This window comes from Dasypus novemcinctus, chromosome 9 (genome assembly GCF_030445035.2).
Source record: "Dasypus novemcinctus isolate mDasNov1 chromosome 9, mDasNov1.1.hap2, whole genome shotgun sequence".
Lineage (NCBI taxonomy): Eukaryota > Metazoa > Chordata > Mammalia > Cingulata > Dasypodidae > Dasypus > Dasypus novemcinctus.
In genome coordinates this window covers 100,930,701-100,949,877 of record NC_080681.1, presented here as the reverse complement: position 1 = coordinate 100,949,877, position 19,177 = coordinate 100,930,701, and the positions used below count along the sequence as shown (strand labels likewise).

General features: G+C 47.1%; 2 protein-coding genes across 2 annotated transcripts in view; one reads left to right on the top strand and one right to left on the bottom strand.

Moving 5' to 3' along the window:
- The window catches only part of CSMD2 (CUB and Sushi multiple domains 2), a 671,930-nt gene that overhangs the window by 345,288 nt on the left and 307,465 nt on the right, over positions 1-19,177 (bottom strand). The gene's annotated exons all lie outside the window — the stretch shown is intronic.
- HMGB4 (high mobility group box 4) lies at positions 12,011-13,142 on the top strand. The gene has a single exon (XM_004449749.4). It carries the CDS (start codon positions 12,526-12,528, stop codon positions 13,114-13,116), a length of 591 nt encoding a protein of 196 aa, XP_004449806.2. The 5' UTR covers positions 12,011-12,525; the 3' UTR covers positions 13,117-13,142.

The window sequence follows — 19,177 nt, the reverse complement described above, 5'->3', positions numbered from 1 at the left end:
ACCTATATTAAACCATTGACTATAGTTAATAGCATAATTATAAAAATGTGCTAGCTTCAATTGTAACAAATGTTTCACACCAAGGCAAGGTGTTAATAATAGGGTGGTGTACGGGAATCCTTGATTTTATGCAGGATTGTTCTGTAACCCCCCAACTTCTCTATTAAAGAAGAAAAAAACCCACCTTAGCACAGACCCTGGTAAGTAGTGAGCCCTCTGTAAACGACAGCTATACCTTGGGTCCTAGCACCTAACACAACACCTGTACACAGCTGGCATGCTAGGGTCCCAGCAGAAGACAGGAGGCACTCAAGTGAGAGGAGGGAAATGGTTCCCCCTAAAGGAGAGGCTGCACGGAAAGGGCCACCCTCTAGGACCCAGGTCGTCAGCCAGTTTTTTAAAATCCCACCAGGAGGGGGCAAGGAATGAATAAGCTGAATTCACTCTCCCCTCTTCCTTCCCCAACCTCCAGCTGGCGCTCCTGTTGATGGAACTCACCAGGAAGCCAGAGGATGCGGGAGCACACAGAGGCAGCCCCAGGGTAAGTCTCAGGCACCAAGCAGGCTGGATTTCGAGTGGCGGATGGAAGCGATCCAGTGGAGATGGTCTTTATAAGTATGTATGAAATGGAAGAGCTAACCCAGGAGCTTCACACCCTGTGAAACTGAGTTCTTACTATAATGAAAATGCTGACACACCAAACTCCAGGAACACAGCCCGGATTGCTATGGTAAGATATTATAGAAACCAATTACTGTAGTTCACCAGATCCCATTTAAAATAGTTTATTACGGCTGAGTCATTTAAGTTTTCTAAGGAGCCACAAACAGTATTGTGGGGGTTTTTCCTTTTTTTCACCCCAGGCCAAATTCAATTCTATCTCAATGACAAAGCTTGGAGGTTATTTACATTAGGAAAGGAGATATAGGGGGATTCACCTGAATAATTCAGAACCAAAGACTTTATTGAGCAATGGAATGAGAGGAAGGTGACCGTCCCAAGAGCAGGAGGAGATTAATGATCAGGATGATCTCTGCAGGCCGGGACGGTAGCTAAAGGGAAGTCACTGAGGCTTCCAGTGCCCTTGGCTTGGAAGGATGAAGGCTTTAACCCCCAAGGGGGCATCTCCAGCCTCCCAAGCCCCCCACGTCCTCGCTTACTTCCTGTTAATTCCCCTGCCCTGCTCCTGCTTCCTTGAACATAAATGTTGAGCGTTTGAAAATTTTCTTGGAACTTATCCAAGCATTGGGGGCTCACACAATGATGGAACCAGCACATCAAACTCCTGCCTACACCCCCCAATACACATTTACATGCCACCTACAGGGAGGGATCTCAAAGCGTTATGCTGAGCAGTAAGAGAGGATATACGGAATGACACATTTATATAAAACTATAGAAAAGACTAATCTGTAGCGACAGAAAGCAGATCTGTGGCTGCCAGGGCTGGACGTGAAGGTGGGGGTGGAGATTGGGGCAATGGACATGCTCCATATCTTGAATGAGATGGTTGTTATTATGGGATGTTTGTATTTGTCAAAGCTCCAACGAACTATATATTTATAACGGGTGTATTTTATTGTGTGCAAAATTTGCCTTAATAGAGTTAACTAAAAAACAAAACAGAAAAACAAAAAAACCAAAGCAACAGCAAAAAAATACACACCACCTTTAATGGCTCCTGTTCTCAGAGTAAAAGATCTTACTACAGTCTTTGAGACCATAAAAGAGCTAGTGTCCCATCACCTCTCCTCGTCTCTTTATGCTCCAGTCACATGGCTTCCTTGCTGTTCAAAACTGGCCAGGTGTGCATCTGCCACAGGGCCTTTGCACTTGGCATCACCTCTACCTCCTACATTGGCTTTTCTGCCAGACCTCAAAAGGCTTTGATCAAATGTCACTTTCTCGGAGAAGCCTTCTTGGTCTGACCTCTGCCATCCTTCCTTGAGTGCACACACACTGTTCACCAGTCAAACAGAACATCTTACATGTACTGGAACACACGTTACTCTTGTGCTTTTCTGTCTTTGTGCTTGCTGCTCTTTATGCCCTTTGCCACTGTACCACCTGGTTGCACAGAGAGGCTAAGAAACTTGATCAAGTTCACACAGTTATTAAGTGACAGAGGAAGGATTTAAAACCAGGCTGTCTAGCTCAGAGCCTATGCACTCAGACACTGCATTATAAGACACACACTTGTGAGGATAAAGGGGAGCAGTGGAACAGCTGAGGCTGAACTCCACTCTGTTCTTATTCTTTCCTTTCTTCTCTCTCCAGGTTCCTCTTTAATTTTGCTCTCTTGAAGAATCATAATTAAAGGAGAGAAACACAATGAGAGATTCTCCCCTTCAAACATTTCTGTCCACATTAACTTGACTATGGGGGTCCTGGGGAATTCCAAGTTCACTCAGAAAATTGTGATTGCAGTACAACATAAAATGTATTTAAGCAATTATGCTCATTTTTTTTTTCTTTTTGGTAAATTGACTTCCATTAAATGGGGCTTCATTAATGGGATCTGGCTTGGGGAGAATAAAAAAAAAATCATTCTTTTTAATGTAGTTCATTATGGAAAATGTGATGTCGAGTTTCTCTGCAGAAAGTTCTAAACCCTTCTCCTGGCAATAGGTGAGCTTGGAGTAGACTTTCGTGGAAAGCTGTTCTTCTTAAGAAGCTTCTTGTAGAGTCAGGATGTTGGGTGCCAAGAGACACCCCACACAAGGTGAGGAATGACAATGACACTTGGTGAGGAATTGCTGCCTAATTGCCAACTGAGGAAAAGGAGTGTTAAGAGATCTTGTTAAATCCCAGCACCCCTGGAAATGGACATCCTCAGGAGACCATGCACTCATTCCTTTATTCATTCACTTGCCAAGTGTGTCCTGTGTAAGTGTACTTGCCAGTGGGTGCCACCCCCTCTGTGGCTCCCTGGATGTGAGGCGTCCCTGTGAAGCCTGCCATCTGTAAGGTAGTTGAAATGCCCTCTCTTCTATGCAGCTTCCACTCCTGCCTGCTCAGTAGCCTCTGGTTTGTGTGCTCCCAGAGCATCTCCTGTGGGGTTTATCTCTTCACTAAACTATGCACATGATCTGTGTCTGCTTCAGGGTTGAAGTACATCTGCAGTGCAGTGCCAAGCACAAAACAATGCCAGCCTGGGTGAATGTGAAATATGGGAGGTGCTCACCACTCTGTACCAGTTCCTGAACCCTCTTCCCTTCTGTCCTGCCAGCCCTTTTCTTGGGTGAGGAGAGAGGACACCATGATGCAAACAGGGAACCCTTCTGGAAACATAGTGGTCAGCAGTGGGCAAAGGGCACCAAGGCCCTTGTTGGAGGCCAATTTCTGCTTCTTCATCTACCCCCCAGCCACCTTTCATCCTCAAAGCAAACCTTTACTGATTCAGCTCTGACACCCAGGCTCATTGGAAATGGTTTCCACATCAGTTTTCCATTAGCCAAACCCCTAGGATTCCTGCCATATCAAGATAAACCCATTTCCCTAAACAATCCTATGATGTTTTATATTTCTCAAGAATTGGATGAATGCATAGGATGAATGCAAGTCTTTTTTGGATATGGGCTGCTGAACTCCCCATTATCCAGTCTTATATTAAAAAGGACCCGTGGTCTCCTAAGGCTATTGCTTCCAGCAGTACCTGTCTAATCCAGTTAGGCAGGCAGGCCCCAGAGGCCTGGGGCACCTTAGAAAGATTCGACTCGTAGCTACATGTTATGTTTGGGGTTGGCTACAATGACCCGAACAAACCAAAGCTTCCTCCCAATCTTTCATGCTCCTTAGCCTTCCCTTTCCCCATAATCTGCATCATCTTCAACTTCTCCCTCCTCTCCACCCTCACGAAAGACTGAGGCCAAGTCTGCCCCACCTCATGACCCAATTATTTCTCACCTGGACTATAGCGACAGCTTCTGTTCTGCCCCTGCTTCCAATCCATTTTCTACACTCTGCAGGGGGATTTGATCAAGTCCCTGCCTTGCTGGAAAGCCTGCAGTGGGCAGGGGTAGGGGATGGGGTTGGGGGAGTGAAGGAGGGGGTCCACTGGTTTTAGGACAAAGTTCAAATTTTTAAATGTGAGATGTAAGGGCCCTTTCTGCCTTCCCTCCCCAATGGCATCCTTGAACTCCAGCCACAGGGAATGGCTTGTATGTCCTAGAACATGCCAAGGGCTTGCCATGTCTCTAAGCCTTTGCATACTCTATTCCCTCTACCTAGAATGCACTGTCCTGTTTCTACTCCTAACTACCTGAGAAATTGCCACTCCTACATATCTAACCAGATGTCTTTCCTTGACCTCTTCCTTTTCCTGCCCCCCATATAGGAACAATCCCCTCCCCTTTGCATGGACATGTCCCTGCATTGCACTGGAAACACCAAACTGTAATCATCTTTCGACTTGACCATCTCCCTTACTAGAATTGAACTCCATGAGAGCAGGGACAGGATTTTCTTTGTTGAGTATCTCCAGCAACAAAGCACAGAATGGATACCATAGAACAGGGGTTATCAAACTATAGCCCCTTGACTGTTCTTGTAAATAAAGTTTTATTGGATCACAACCATGCCCATTCATTTACATATTATCTATGGCTGCTTTCCCACCACAAAGGCAGAGTTGAGAAGTTATGACAGGGACTGTGGCTGTAAAATATTTATTATCTGGCCCTGTATATAGAGAGTTTACTGACCTCTACCATAGAAGCCTCACAGATAATGTAGGTTGGTTGGTAAATTGAAAAATTATTTTCTAAATAGGAAACCACAAAAGAATACATACATAGCTGAGTCACTTCATTATAATAGAAAATATTTAAATGTACCTTTGTTCACTAATTCTTTTAATGTAGGACCAAGGCCTCTCCTTTGACCATGGGTCCATTCTCTGCATTGTCAATCTTATATACACTATACCCATAACGTGTCATTTACCATTTCCAATTCTGGGACAGGTCGTCCTTTCAACAAAAATTTACTAGGTACCTACTATGTGCCAGGCATCCTATTAGGTACTAGGATGTAGCCTGAATGAGACAGACATAATCCTTGCCCCATGGAATTTGCCTAGGGGGTGCAGATGTCTCACTCACACCTAATATTTAGGAAGTAATTCTTTTTAGAGACTTTCCTTCACGGAGTCATTCCAAAGCATTCAATTTAGTTTCCATAGACGCAGCTATATTTCCTTTCACAGTCATATTTCATCAGTTTATGTGATGTTTAATTTAAATCACATAATTACAATAACAAGTATGACTGGCACAGAGAGAGTTGGCAACAAACCCAACCGAGTCTCAGAAAGTGCAAGGCTCAGCTGGTGGGAGCAGAAGTGCACAGGCCTCGAGAATAAGGGTGGGAGAGGGGCAGCCAGCAGCTGGCATTCAGGTGCCATGGGCATCAGCCAGGAAGAGCTTCTGGGGCCAGAGGAGTGCAGCTAATTCAGGCAGTCACCTTGGTGGAGATAGGTTAAGAGCACTTGCATTATGCATGCTTTGTGAATGAATGAATGAATGCATGAATGAGGGAATGAATGGCAATTGATTGCTTTTCATGGTGGGGCATCTTTTCTAATTACATCTCCTCCAATCAGGAGAGTGGGAACCAGCTAACCGTATAATCTTAGATTGAAGAAGGACTTCAGAGTTCTCCTAGGTCTAATGCCCAAGCTATGTATGAATCCTTCCTATAGCATCCTTGACAAATGATTAGTCAAGAGCTGTTTTGAACGTTCCCAGTAATTAAGAACTCCCCTCTTTGCCAACTGCCCCTTTGCTCCACCTCACCCTCTTCCTAGGAACTTCCTACTCATCCTTCAGGCCTCAGCCTACAAACACTAGCTCCAAGGGACCCAGCCCTTCACCTCGGAGCCTGATCCGTTCCCCCTTGGCTCCCTGCACTTTACCATAGTGCTTGTCTCTCCACATGTTGCTCAGGGATGTGGCTCATGCACCCAACTATGAGCTCCCTGTTGTTCACACCACACATGGAAAATGCTAAATAAACATTGCTGACTGGATGAATGAATGATTCAGTGAATGAATGAATGAGATCCTGCTGGTGGAAACAGAGGGCATATATGGGGAAAAGCAGAGGAAGAGGCAGGTGAGCGGCTGATCCGGGAGGCAATAAGGAGAGCCTCGAAGGCCACGCTGGGCTTCCTCCTGGCTTCCCCTGCACCGCCCTCTCCGGTCCTGACTACGCGCCCCCCAGCCCTTGGTCCCTCGGCCCTCACTGTGCTCCCATTCACTCGGCAGTCACTGGAAACTTCTTGGGAACTCTTCTCACGATGACACGTCCCGCACGCAGCAACAGCGAAGCCTGGTAATCAATGTGGGCAAATGTTCCTTCTCCCCCAGAAGCAACTCAATAAACTCAACAAATCGTCAGGGCTCTTCCCTGCTCAGCTAATTGTTAGCTCCAGGGAACTCACACAAACTGTATCAGGTAAATGTTTTTCCACCAGATGCAACCCTCTCTGGAGAGTGTGTCTGAGCATGTGAGTCCTGAGGGACAGCGTTCCGGGCCGAGTTGGCAGACGGGATGGGGGCTTCCTCGCGGACACCCTGGGCTTGTGTGTCGCGGAGGGGCACACTGAGAAACTCTAGGGGGAAGGCTTGGGGCTGTCAGTTTCCTCCACTCCTGGCTCAGCTGCCTGCTCGGCAGGGCTGCTGGGTGAGGCGTTCCCATGTCTGTGGTGAGGACCAGCCCATGATGCTGCAGGGAACGTAATGGGGTTAGGCCTGGAGATGGCAGCAGGGTGCCAAGCTCTAGGCAGCAGCTGGTGGTGGATCTCCAGCCGCTTTTCAGGGGATGCCCCAGGAAGGAGTGGAACCCACCAACTCTCCTTTCTGTCTCCTAGTCAAAATTGGGCAGGTCCACTCTTCTGATGGCTTATAGCCTTGGAAGACCAGTGGATTTCCTCTATCCAGAGCTCCTGAAAGAGGCAGCCCTGCACAGCAGGTGGCCCTTAGGTAATCACTTATTGGATCGGGGTGGCCCTGACCCAAGCTGGGCCATCAATTATCAGCTGGGACGGCTGCCATCAGGAAGGTAGATTCCTGTGACTCTCGGTATGAGGTTACTCTGTGGAGAGAGGGGTTGAGCACACCGTTGGATGAAAATGAAAGCCCCACAGACCTGGCCTTCCTAGAGGAGCTTTGGGAAAAGGGTGGCCCACCATCATCTCTGCCATCTCTGCTGCTGGCCCCCAGCCCCCATCCACTCTTTATAACCAGGGTCTGCCCCTTAAACACTCACCCTCCTCCAGGTCCTGCACAAGTCTCACTGGGAAAGAATGGACGTCATCACTGTTACTGCAGATTAGACCCAAGATCCATTGTGACAGCCTTGAGGCCTGGTGGCCCCCAGACCCTAAGTTGTTAAATCTGAACCCGCATCAGGCTTGGCCCAGAAGCAGGATGCAAGCTTTAAGAGCCAGGTGAGGACAGCAGACGAATCCTCTACTTGGGCACGTTCCCCTTCCTGGCTGAGCTGTCTGCCCAAGTGGAGATGCTTTTTGTCTTGTTCATCATCTGCCTTGGTCCCCAACATGGAGGCAATAGGTTTAAGAAAGTCAAGGTTAAAGGCTGGTGGGCCTCTGGGATCACACAGTCCTACATTTGAATCCTGGCTCCCCGGTTTACTAGCTGCGTGAAAGTGGGCATGTGACATAACTTCTCTGAGCCTCAGTTTCCACATTTGTGCAATGAGGAATTACCACCTATGATGGCATTCTTGCAAATAGCCATGCTCGTGTATGGACTGTGCCTGGCACTTGGGAGATGCCTCACAAATGTGAGTTGTCTTACTCCCTTGCTTTGGTCTGAGGAAACATAGGATGGGACCTTATCAGTGCCTTGAACCCACCCTCCAGGTCATGCTGGGGTGAAGCAGATTCCAGGGCCGCCTGGCCTAGACTTCCCAGGCAAGTAAGGGTGTGGGGGTGCCCAGCGGCACCCAGGGTGGCTGATACACTTGGCTGTCACCTTCCCTTTCTCCTTTGGGGGCCCCCAGCCTGGCCTCCATCGGCTCCTGCCTCCTCGGCGTGGCCCAACTCCCACCTACCCCTGCCAGACCTGACTCAGAGAAGGAATCTGCCCCCTTCTGGGAAGCATGGCAATGTATACCTTGCAGAGGCCTCTGGGAATTACGTGTGGATAATACTTCTCATTCAGGGGAAATGTTTGCAGATGGCTTATGGTGGTGCCAGCCACACCAGTGTTTGCCTGCCTTGCAACTGCCATTCTGTGTTTGAGCAGCATTGATGCTCCCTGCAACCTCCCCCAGGAGGCAGGTAGCCCACCCTGCCTGAGTTCAGCAGCAATGAAGCTCTGACTGAGGGATTGAGTCTCCCAGTCTGCTGGGGGATAGCTGGGTCAAACATCCCTGGGATGCTAAGGTCAACAATGCAAGGAATCCCAGAGGCAGTCTAGGTGGAGGCCCTGACTCCACCCTGCTCTGGCCTTGTGGCTTCACCTCTCCAGGCCTCTTTCCCTCATGTTTATCTCATAGTGCAGTGGTGAGGATTAAATGTGATGAATTACAGGAGCTGCGCTTCTTGCTCATGTCGTGTTCCCATGCACCAGGGGTGAATTGTGGGCAAAGGGACTAAGTAGAAAGCCATCTGGAATAGAGATTAAGTGCATGGGCCTCAGAAGGAACCTGCCTGGGTTCAAGTTCAGCCCTAAAATGACTCTCTGTCTCACTTCGGACAAGTGCCTGACCTGCTTTGGGCCTCCGTTTCCCCATCTATTTAATAGCGGACCCTCCTCCTGGAGTTGTTAGGTTTAAATGAGATGATGCACATACAAGCTCTGAGCACAGAATCTGGCACACTGCAAGGGCTCAAAAATGAACAGCTATTATTATTGAGGTCCCACTATGTGCCAGTGCTGTATATATTCTATCTCAGTAACCAGAGGTCAAGAGAAGCTGGAAAGAGCAAGGAAAAGGATTGTCTCCTAGCGTCAACCAAGATGCTTTCTCATTATTTCAATCAAGTTAACCTTCACAGCTTTATTTTCTTACTTCGTGAAACAAACTACACTTGTCCAGAGTTATCCAGCTAGTAAGTGGCTAAGCTAGAATCTCAGCTCATGTTTGCCTGGATCTCAACGCCTTCTCTTTCTTCTTCCTGTTATTGCCACCAGGTAAAAGGGGCTCCAGCAATCCCAGAGGTGAGTGCTACCTCCCAGCTTGTCTAGACAGTGCTTTCCAAATAAGTCCATGGACTGCAACCCATTCCTGGGTCATGAGTTCAGTTCATGAGCTGTATTTTTAAATAACAAAATAGAGTATAACAGCATAGAATAGAAAATAAAAGAGCATGCCACACATGCAGCAAGGGTAAGTATTTAGCAAATTTTTGTTTCTGTAAACTCTTTGTGCTTAGTTACCTTTATCTTTACAATGGATATAAAAATAGCATTCTCCTCAGAGGGCTATTATGAAGATTAAATGGATATTGAACAGAGGTGGGCACATATTAAGCATTATATAAATATTATTAAGTATGGATGTAAGTAAGAAATCACGATGTAAAATGCATTTCTTACTGTAGATTGTAATAAAAAAAGGTTGAAAATACTGATTTGACATCTTCAGGCCAGGGGTCAGCAAATTTACAGTCCTTAGGCCAAATCCAGCCTAACATCTGTTTTTGTAAATAAAGTTTTATTGGCTCACGGCCATGCTCATTTGTTTACACATTGTCTATGGCTACTTGTGAGCCACACGTTGAGTGCTTGTGACTGAGACTGTGGCCCACAGAGTCTAAAATATTTACTCTCTGGCCCTCTAGATTGATGCCGCTGTCTAGCAGCCATGCCATTCTAAGAGTGTATTAGAGCCTCTTCCTAGGCCATGCAACCCTTGTCTTCCCAACGCCCTCACAAGCCCTCTTCTCTTCCCTCTATGGAGCACCCTAGGCTGCCACTGGGCACCTGGGTCTTCAGAAGCGCAATGCCCTTCTACCTGGGGCTGATGCCCACAGTCGCTTTCTTTATCTACCTCCACAGCTCTTCAGTGGTGGAAGGTAAGAGACAGGGTGTATTGGTGAGGGACCCAGCAGGAAATAGATGGCCCACTCAATTCGAGGAGTGTTTACTCCTCTTTAAGACTATTTACAAAGGCCAGGGCAGGTAAGGCATGGGGCAGCCAAGTACTCAGAGGCTAGTCAAAGCAGGGCTGTTTCCACCCCAGCAGCAGAGGACAAGGGGATGGAGCAATTACTGAATCTAGGAGAGAGTCATTTAGAAAGGTTGCCTTGAGAAGAGTGGAGATGTTTAGTCAAGAGGCAGAGTGCCAGCCTCCCTCCCTCCTTGATCTTCTGTTGGGGGTTCCCACTGGACAAACTGAAATAGAATCCAGAAGGCACAGGAACCGGTGATATGGTCCATATGGGCAGGCTTGGTGGAGAGCAGGATGGAGGCAGAAAGCAGGGTGGAGAAGGTTGGAAAAGGGTCCTGGGGTGGGGGAACTCAGGCACACAGGACACATAGGACCAATTCAGAATGCAGCTTTGTTTACCGACTCAGCTGCCCTACACAAGGAATTTCCTTGCTTCATCCCTCCAAGTCGGGAGTCTGGCCTAAACACCCAGACTGCCATCTATTGTCCCTTTCCTCCCTCCTCTTCCTATGTCTGCTAGTCTCCAGATGGCTCTAACGGAGTTAATCATCCTAGATGTATCACTGTGGAAGAGGTGGAAGGTTATGAAGAGAAAGAGATAAGCTGCTAAGTTTTCTGTGTGAGCCTGAACAGAGTCTGATTAATATCTCTGGACTTTATACAAGTTCTTTCTCACATCCCATCCTTCCATGCTCCATTAATCTCAGTACACAGTTCAAGTCCAAGGAATAGGTAGACCAATCTCTGGCCCTTTGGGAGAAAGAACCAGAGGGAATAAAGCTGCCTAGGTTGAGAAATGTCCCCAGAGTAATCAACTCCCATTGACGGAGGCACGTTTCCTCCACCTCCACTTGCACAGCTCTTTGCTAGCATCTGCTATCTTGCAGGCCCCTGAATCCAGCCCCCAAACTATAGCATACCTTCTCTAGCCAGTCCAAAGTGCCCAGTTTATAGATAAGAATTCATGGGCTTATGGGAAGGAAGGCGATGGCCAAGGTAGCCCAGCCACCTTGCTGGCAGAACTGGATCAGGATTGGGGATGCTGATCAATTCCCCTATTTCTTTTACAGAAGATAAAAGTTAGAAGTCAGTCTGAGCCCTGGGGATAGATTTGGCAAAAACTCAAAATATGGTATAATTTTAGGCATGTTTCCTTGTCAGGCTCAGCTGCTGAGGCCATGCATATGGACCTTCAGCTCCCAAGGAAAGATTTCTGCACAGGCAAGGTGAAGTACAGGCTTGAGTCAGGCAGTCATAGGTAAAATCCAGCTTCCCACCTGATAGTGGCTACTTGATATTAAACAAGTTGTTTTTTCGTGTTAATGAGATTCAGTATTTGAGTCCAGTAAATTGGGAGCTATTATCAGCCACTGAGTTGTATTAAATTCAATACTATATAAGTTAGTGTCAATACAGTGTCCCAAGGTCAGTAAACAATGCTTTGTCTTTTCCTTCCACTTGAAAGACTCCAACTGCTTTTATAAAAAGCTAGAAGCCAACCAAATGTCTTACTAGTTTGAGTGTATCTGTTATATAGCTCTGTGCTCTAACCCCAGGAAACAGGGACCCGGGAAGTGAGCATGGAGAGAGCCCCCCGATGGGCTAAGAACTTAATCATTTTCATGGACTTGGGTGTAATTAGTAAAATCTTAAGGTTCTCCTCTCTCCTTCCCTCCCAAAATTCTTTACAGAAATGAAGAGTTCAGACTCATAGCCCAAGTGCTTGGGTTTTAAATTAGACAACTTTGTCCTGACAGGAACCAAGTCACAGCTGTCATACCTGATTATTTTTAGTGTTACTACTAAACTCTTTGTGCGTTATGAGCTGCCACTGTTCAAGGCAAACAGAAAGACTTCACATTTTATCATGACAGCTCGGGTGCCATCCACCTCCTCACATTCATTATTTCCAGCCTGTCTCTGGGATGATGCAGCATCTCGACAGTCTTCTAGGGAGGAAAGCAGATCCCCATGGCTTGTTACCACACCTGAGAGATATAAAGCTCCCCTCCCCCCAAGCTATGCAAAGCCCACTGCCTACAGGAAGCCAAGAAGAAATATTTCCAGGAGAAATAGTTGTCCCATAGCCTGCTTTGAATGAACAACCTTTCCAGAGAGGCAAAATTAGACCCTCAAAAATATAAGAGTAGCTATAGGCAAATCCCAATGGGCATTGGCCAGGATTGGCCAGCTTGTGGGTGATGTCACAGTTCCATCCTCTGACCCAACAATGCTACCACCACTGAAAAGGCCATCCTCTGGCTGCAGCTCTTGCAGAGAGAAAAATTCACCGCAGGCAGAGTACGTTCTAGATTGCTCCTGGAGCGTGGGGGACAGAAGTCTCTGCTGTCCAAGCTTCTAAATTCAGAAAAAAAAAATGATTTTATGAACATGGTAAAAGAAAGCCAGCTAAAGCCCAAGGCAAATGTCTCTTCTTATATCCACTTTTTGGTGAATTACAGAAACAAGTTCAAGGAGCAGCAGCCAAATTCCTACCTTGGCTTTAAAGAGTTCTCTAGAAAGTGTTCAGAAAAATGGAAGTCCATCTCAAAGCATGAAAAGGCCAAATATGAAGTCCTGGCCAAGCTCGACAAAGCCCGCTATCAGGAAGAGATGATGAATTATGCTGGCAAGAGGAAGAGGAGGAGAAAGCGGGACCCCCAGGCACCCAGGCGGCCTCCATCATCTTTCATACTCTTCTGCCATGACCACTACCCTCAAATGAAGAAGGACAACCCCAACTGGTCGGTGGTGCAGATGGCAAAGGCCTCGGGGAAGATGTGGTCTGCCAGGACGGATGCGGAAAAACAGCCCTATGAAGAGAGGGCGGCTTTCCTGAGAGCCAAGTACAGAGAGGAACTCGCCACCTACCGCCAGCAGCATAACACCAGGAAGAGCCTCCGAGTGTCAGCGAGTAAGCAGCGCAGAGGGAAACCTGCGTCCCGCAAAGCCAATGGCTCCAATTTGAAAAAATAAAATGCCATTCCACTGCACTGCCTATATCCCTGGTCTCCTGAGTGGTTTTAAGCAGTCTTTGCTGCTACTTTTGGGACGTGAGTGGCGTGGTAGAAGAGACCGTAGCTGGGAAATGGACCCTGGGGAAGGGTTAGCTTTGAGAGGGGAGGCAGCATGTTCAAAGGAATATGCTAGGGCAAGTGGAGCGCGAGTCTCCAGGTGTAAAGAAGCTGGAAGTCAGGAAGGTAGGAGAATTCTGGATCCGAGTGGTCATCTAGTTTGGAGGATCCAACTCAGGTCAGGTCCTGAGTCCCTGGGTCCAGCTCTGGTAAAGGGTGGCCGGGGCTGGGCAGAATATCAGGGATAGACAGCTTTGCGTTCACATCAGCCTCCCGATTTGGGCCCCAACAGAGAGATGACAGCTAAGAAGCTCAGGCTGGAACTCAGTCTCTTGGGGGCACCAAGACAGTAGGGGTTGGGGAGGTAGAGTTTAGGTGGGCCTGAGGTGTCTCGAGGTTTCTTCAGTAATCCCAGGCCTCCAGCAAGACCTAGAAACCACCGGTGGGTTGGGATGGGACTCCAGCGGCATTCCCTACCAAAGTCAGAGTGACCCTTTAGGCTTCCGTGACTGGGTGGAGGAGGACCAGCTTTGGAGCCTGAGGTAAAAACCATCCCAGGTCCCATACCCTGGAGGAAACCGGGAACATTTTGTTGCGCAGCCCCCTGGTCATTTTTCTACTGATAAAACCATAGCACACATAAGTGAGTGGGCATTGTTGCCTTTATGGCCACGACACCGACTCCTCTTCCCCTTGGTCACAGCACCCTGATTCCCTTTTACAACCAAAGCCTGGTCAGTCAGAGCACAGAAGCCGCTGGCCACAGGAATGGCTTCAGTGATGGGCTCATGACCCAAGTGGGTCCAACTGGGGACTGTTGGCGGCAACTATGCCATCCTATAGAGCCTGAGAATGGAACCACCATGTTTTCCCACTGGCACCACAGGTGGACTTTTCATGGACGATGAGCCAACACATTTCAATTTTTGCCTAAAATGGTTTGAGTTAGGTTTCCTGCCACTTCATACTGATAAGAAATTTGACACAAATGGGATTTGCTGTAAGTATTTGTACTGTAACAGGATCTTTCCAGGCAATTACTGTGGACATTGTCTCATACCAATCAATAGAGATTGAAATGGAACATTTGGAAATGGCTCTTTTGACATCCTCACATCAAAAAGTCTGGGTTAAATTGCAAAATTGCTTTTTTGTTATTAGGTTATGTGTGCAACAGACTACCCTAAATCTACCTCTAACCCCTATTCCATGATGAAAGACTTATATTTTCTACTCCACTGTACTGTCTGAAGTTTTATTTTTAAAAGTAAAAACATATATTTTTGAAAAGTTTTTTTTTTTTTTTTTTGAAGAACTGGGTGTGCCTTTAAGGGAATGAGAGGTAATAGAGTGGTTTAGAAATCCAAGGTCTGGAATCAGAGACCTTGGTCTGCATTCCAACTTTGCCATTTAAACATTGAGTGACCTTGAGCTTAACCTCTTCATCAGGAAGATGGGGTCATGTTCACTTTTTAGATTACTGTGAGAGTATGTAAATCACTTAGTATAGCATAAAGTATAAATATTAATAAAAATACTTTGCATGTTTCCTATTATTTTTATTAAATGCAACAATGATAATTCCCTAGTAATTATCATAACAGGAATTGTTGCACATGTCATTAAAGTTTTTCTGTACAGTTTGGAGCTGACACAAAGGGACTATATTGCAGCCCCAATATCTTCTTCCCTCCCTGCTGCCCCACCATGTCTAATATATATATATCAAATCAAATCAAATCAATTTGGCCTACAAAACAAAGTTCCATCCAATAGATTTTTCAGTGGAAACCTTCAGACCCTTTGAGATGCAGACCAGGATACTGGGGAGCTCTTAGCAAACGTTCAGATGTTTCACATAGAACTACTAGTGGTGATCCTTCTGAGATGAAATATTTGATTTCAGGCAATGGATAATTTGTCAACCAGATGATGCCTAACTCTCACCTTACATTTGATCTGCAGCCCATTCTGGGTTCTACCCAATTTTAGAGTGAGATTTAAGGTCCTACTGAGGATATCCATTCTGTATAACACTTAAAATTGTTGTAAAGAGTTGTAAGTATAATGTTTTTCAAACCCTCACTGGTCTACAAAATCAAATAATGGGATACCATATGAATGTGCTTTCATAGACATAGCCATTCTCCTAGAATTATATAGAGGTCACCTCCCCTCCTTGTAGATGGCCTAGCTTCTTAAGCCATCCTTCGGAGGTTGGACATTTTTCCATGTCTGCATACCCACAGTGGCAGCAAGAGAGAAAGTCTGGAACAGAAGAATCATGATGGATCTTCCAGGGATCCAGAGATTGTTACATGACAGGCAATTGGGAAGGGGTGATGGAAGAGTCCCAAGACCTGTTTCTGTTTGTGCCCTTGACCACTTGACCATACCACTTCTCTAAGTCTCAGTCTCTCTGGTATCCCTGCCAGCATCACTCTCTCCAGTCCCTAACTCTTCTTGCCTAAGGCACATAAGAACCTTCCAAAACTAGGGCTTCTTGTGCCCCCACTCTAACACTGCACATGTCTCCCACTTTCCCACAGGAAACCCCTCTGCCTGTGCTTCAAGGCCCTCCATAATACACGAGGCTAATTGCCCAGTGTTCCGCCCCTCCCCATTACATAATTCACCAGCCCTTTATGGGGGTTCCCATGCACCAGGCCCTAGTTTCCTGCCCTGCAAGAACAGACTGGGAAGTAAGTCAGCTCTACAAGGCATTATGATGAAAGTGAGAAATTCATAAGGTCCTGGGGGAAGGAGTGGGTTCCATCCACCAAGTTGATTGCTGAAGCCTTCATGGAGGAAGCAGCCTTATCCTACTTGGCAATCTTACACTCTTGCTGGAAAAATTCCTGTTCCCTGTATCCCACAGCTGCAGTTACCACTTGGCTCTGCTTCCCCTCCAGTCCAACCCCCACCTTCTCAGGAGATGCCCTCATTTTCTGCTTCATTGAGAAAATAGACATCATCAGATAGAAGGGCTCTCCATTTTATTCTTCAAACTGTAATCCACACCCATGCTTTCTTCCTGGTATGTCCCATGGGGAGATCTAACCCTCCTTCTCTTGTTATCCCCTTTCCCTGCCTCTATACCTCTTTCTGCTGCCTCCCTCAGAGCTCATTCCTCACTGTAAGGTGCTGACTCTTCAGCCTCTAGGCTGGTACACGTTTGTAGCCAAAGAGAACAGAACAGCTGAGCAGCCAAGGAAGGAGAGACCAGGCTCGCCATCTTGATGATATGGTATGGTGGTCCCAAGGCTAACATTGGCAGGACCTCGGGCAAGTTCCTCACTCTTCTGACTCAGGCTTCTCATCTTGCAGTGGGGTAAGATCTACCTTACAGGCTTGTTCCAGAGATTCAATGTGATATCACACAATGAAGTATATGACACAGTCCTTGATACCCAATGTGGTGGAGAGACCTAAGCTGGACCCCTGGGACCTGTGCCTCTTGGTGTTCACATCTTCATATAATCCTGTATTAGTCAGCCAAAGGGGTGCTGATGCAAAGTACCAGAAATCTGTTGGTTTTTATAAAGAGTATTTATTTGGGGTAGAAGCTTACAGTGACAAGGCACTAAAGAGTCCAACTCAAGGTTGATTGCTCATTCAAAGTCAGCTGCCACATGTTGAAGCAAGACGGTGGTTCTGGTCCCTCCTTCCTTAGCTGCTCAGCTGGTCTGTTCTCTTCAGCTGCAGACTATCAGGCAAATGGCTTCTCTCTCCCTGGGGCTGCAGGATCAAAGTCCTGTTCTGTGTCTATGTAGCTTTCTCTCCTCTCACATATCTGCTCTGTCTCCTTGATTGAGTATCCATTTATCAGTCCACCAAGGGCCCGGGGACACAACGCTGAGTTGTCCTAATGAAGTGGCAGAATCAAAGCCCTAATCTTGATTTAATCAAGTAAATGTAAAACCTTTGAATTTAATATAACTACAGGGTATCATGCCCAGAGGAACAGGCCAGTTTACAAACATAATTAATACCTTTTTTTTGAATTCATAAATCTCAAACTGCTACAAATCCATACCCCTTAAGTGTGGGCGGGGCCAGCAACTTGCTTCTAACCAATGGAATATGTCACTTCTGTGATTATGTCACAAACCATACAACTCCATCTTGCTAGCTGAGTCTCTCTAGAGATTCTTATTGCTGGCTTGATGAAGGAATTGGCCATGTTGCAGAAAACCATGTGGCAAGGAACTGCAGCTTCTAGGCACTGAGGGCAGCCTCCAACCAAAAGCCACTAAAAAAAAACTGCAAGGACTCCCTGGCTGCCACCTCGATTGCAGCCTCATGAGACCCCAAGCGGTGGCCTGCTGACCCATTCCCAGACTCCTGACCCACAGAAATGGTGAGATCATGAATGCATATTCTCTGAAGCCATTAAATTGGTGGTCATTTGTTGCACAGTATTGGGTCACTAATACAATATACTCAATACACAGCAGCTTCCTTACAATTCTAGAAGAAATTGCCTTAACCTTGTTTCTCCCTCCAGCCTCTACCGAATAGTTGCTTGATTTCTTTTCCTTTCCTCCTCTCCTCTCCTCTCCTCTCCTCTCCTCTCCTCTCCTCTCCTCTCCTCTCCTCTCCTCTCCTCCCCTCCCCTCCCCTCTCCTCTCCTCCCCTCCCCTTCCCTCCCCTCCCCTCCCCTCCTCTCCCCTCCCCTCCCCTCTCCTCCCCCCCCCTCCTTTCCTATCAACCTCTTGAAGGTGGAGCGCCCCCCAGCCCTGCCTGGACTCCTCTTAGTGGCTCCAGTTGGGTTGTCTTCCTTCAGACCTGCACCGTGGGCTCTGGCTGTGTTCTTTCATGCCAAGGGACCCCCACACAGCCCGGCCCGGGCCTTATGCCACCCCTTTCTGATTTCCTGTGTGATTAATTACAAGAATGTGGGTGGCCAAGTCGGAGTTTTGACAACACTTTGCAGCCACCCCTGCTGAAAACTCACATCATTAACGTTCCTTTATGGAAAAGACAACAGGAAGGTGTGAATCTGCTGGCTTCTAATGACTGCAACGTAATGACAGTGAAAGGGAGGGAGGGAAAGAGGAGGAGTAGTAGGGGTGGCCTGGAACCGAGCCTGGAACAATGGGGGAGAGGAAAAGCAGGCAGAACATTTGGCACAATGCCAGCATTCCAGGCCCACTCGGCCTGGCTCAGGTACCCCTGCCCTGGGAAAAGGCCAGAATCTCTGGGCCCATCGCTGTCTTGTTGATGACTGAATTTCTCCACTCTGATCCCTTCTGAACTAGAACCTTTTCCGGTGTCCAGGCATCAATTTATTTATTCATCAACAAACATCTATGCAAATATTATTCCTACAATATACCAGAAACTGTTCTGGTGCTAGGGCTACAGCAGGGTCCCTGATCTCTTACATTCTGGGGAGAGGGAGACAGACAATAGGTCAGTCAACCAGCAAACACACTAGATCGTTTTTTGATAATGTCAAGTGCTCTGAAGGAAAGAAATCAGTGTAATGAGATAAACAATGGCAGGTGGGAGGGGAGGTGCTATAAATGGAGTGATCAGAAAAGGAGGTGTGGAGATGACATTTGGGCTTAGACTTAAAGGACAAGAAGGAGCCAGGCAAGCCATGGACTGAAGGAAGGGTTTGTCAAGCAGCAGGTCAACAAGTGCAAAGGCCCTGAGGCAGGGGTGGGTTGGTATCTTAGAAGGAAAGAAAGGAGGCAGAGTCATTGAAGGTGTGTGAGTAGTCAGGTGGGAGGGCAGAGGGTGAGATGCAGCAGGAGTGATGGGCAAGGACACGTCAAGGAGGCTTGGCAAGTTTCTTAGGAAATCTAAGAGCAATGGGGAGCCCGGGAGGGTTTGTAGCAGGGGAGTGCCATTTACTTCTATCCTTGACTTTGAGTTATTGGATAGCCTTCAGAGACTATCGAGTGTGAAAATGGAGATGCCACCTCCTCCAAGGTCTGCAAGAGAAAGAGCCAAGC

What these genes read in the sequence shown, in the direction of transcription:
- HMGB4 (XM_004449749.4), top strand. Translation starts at nt 12,526, where the DNA reads ATGAACATGGTAAAAGAAAGCCAGCTAAAGCCCAAGGCAAATGTCTCT.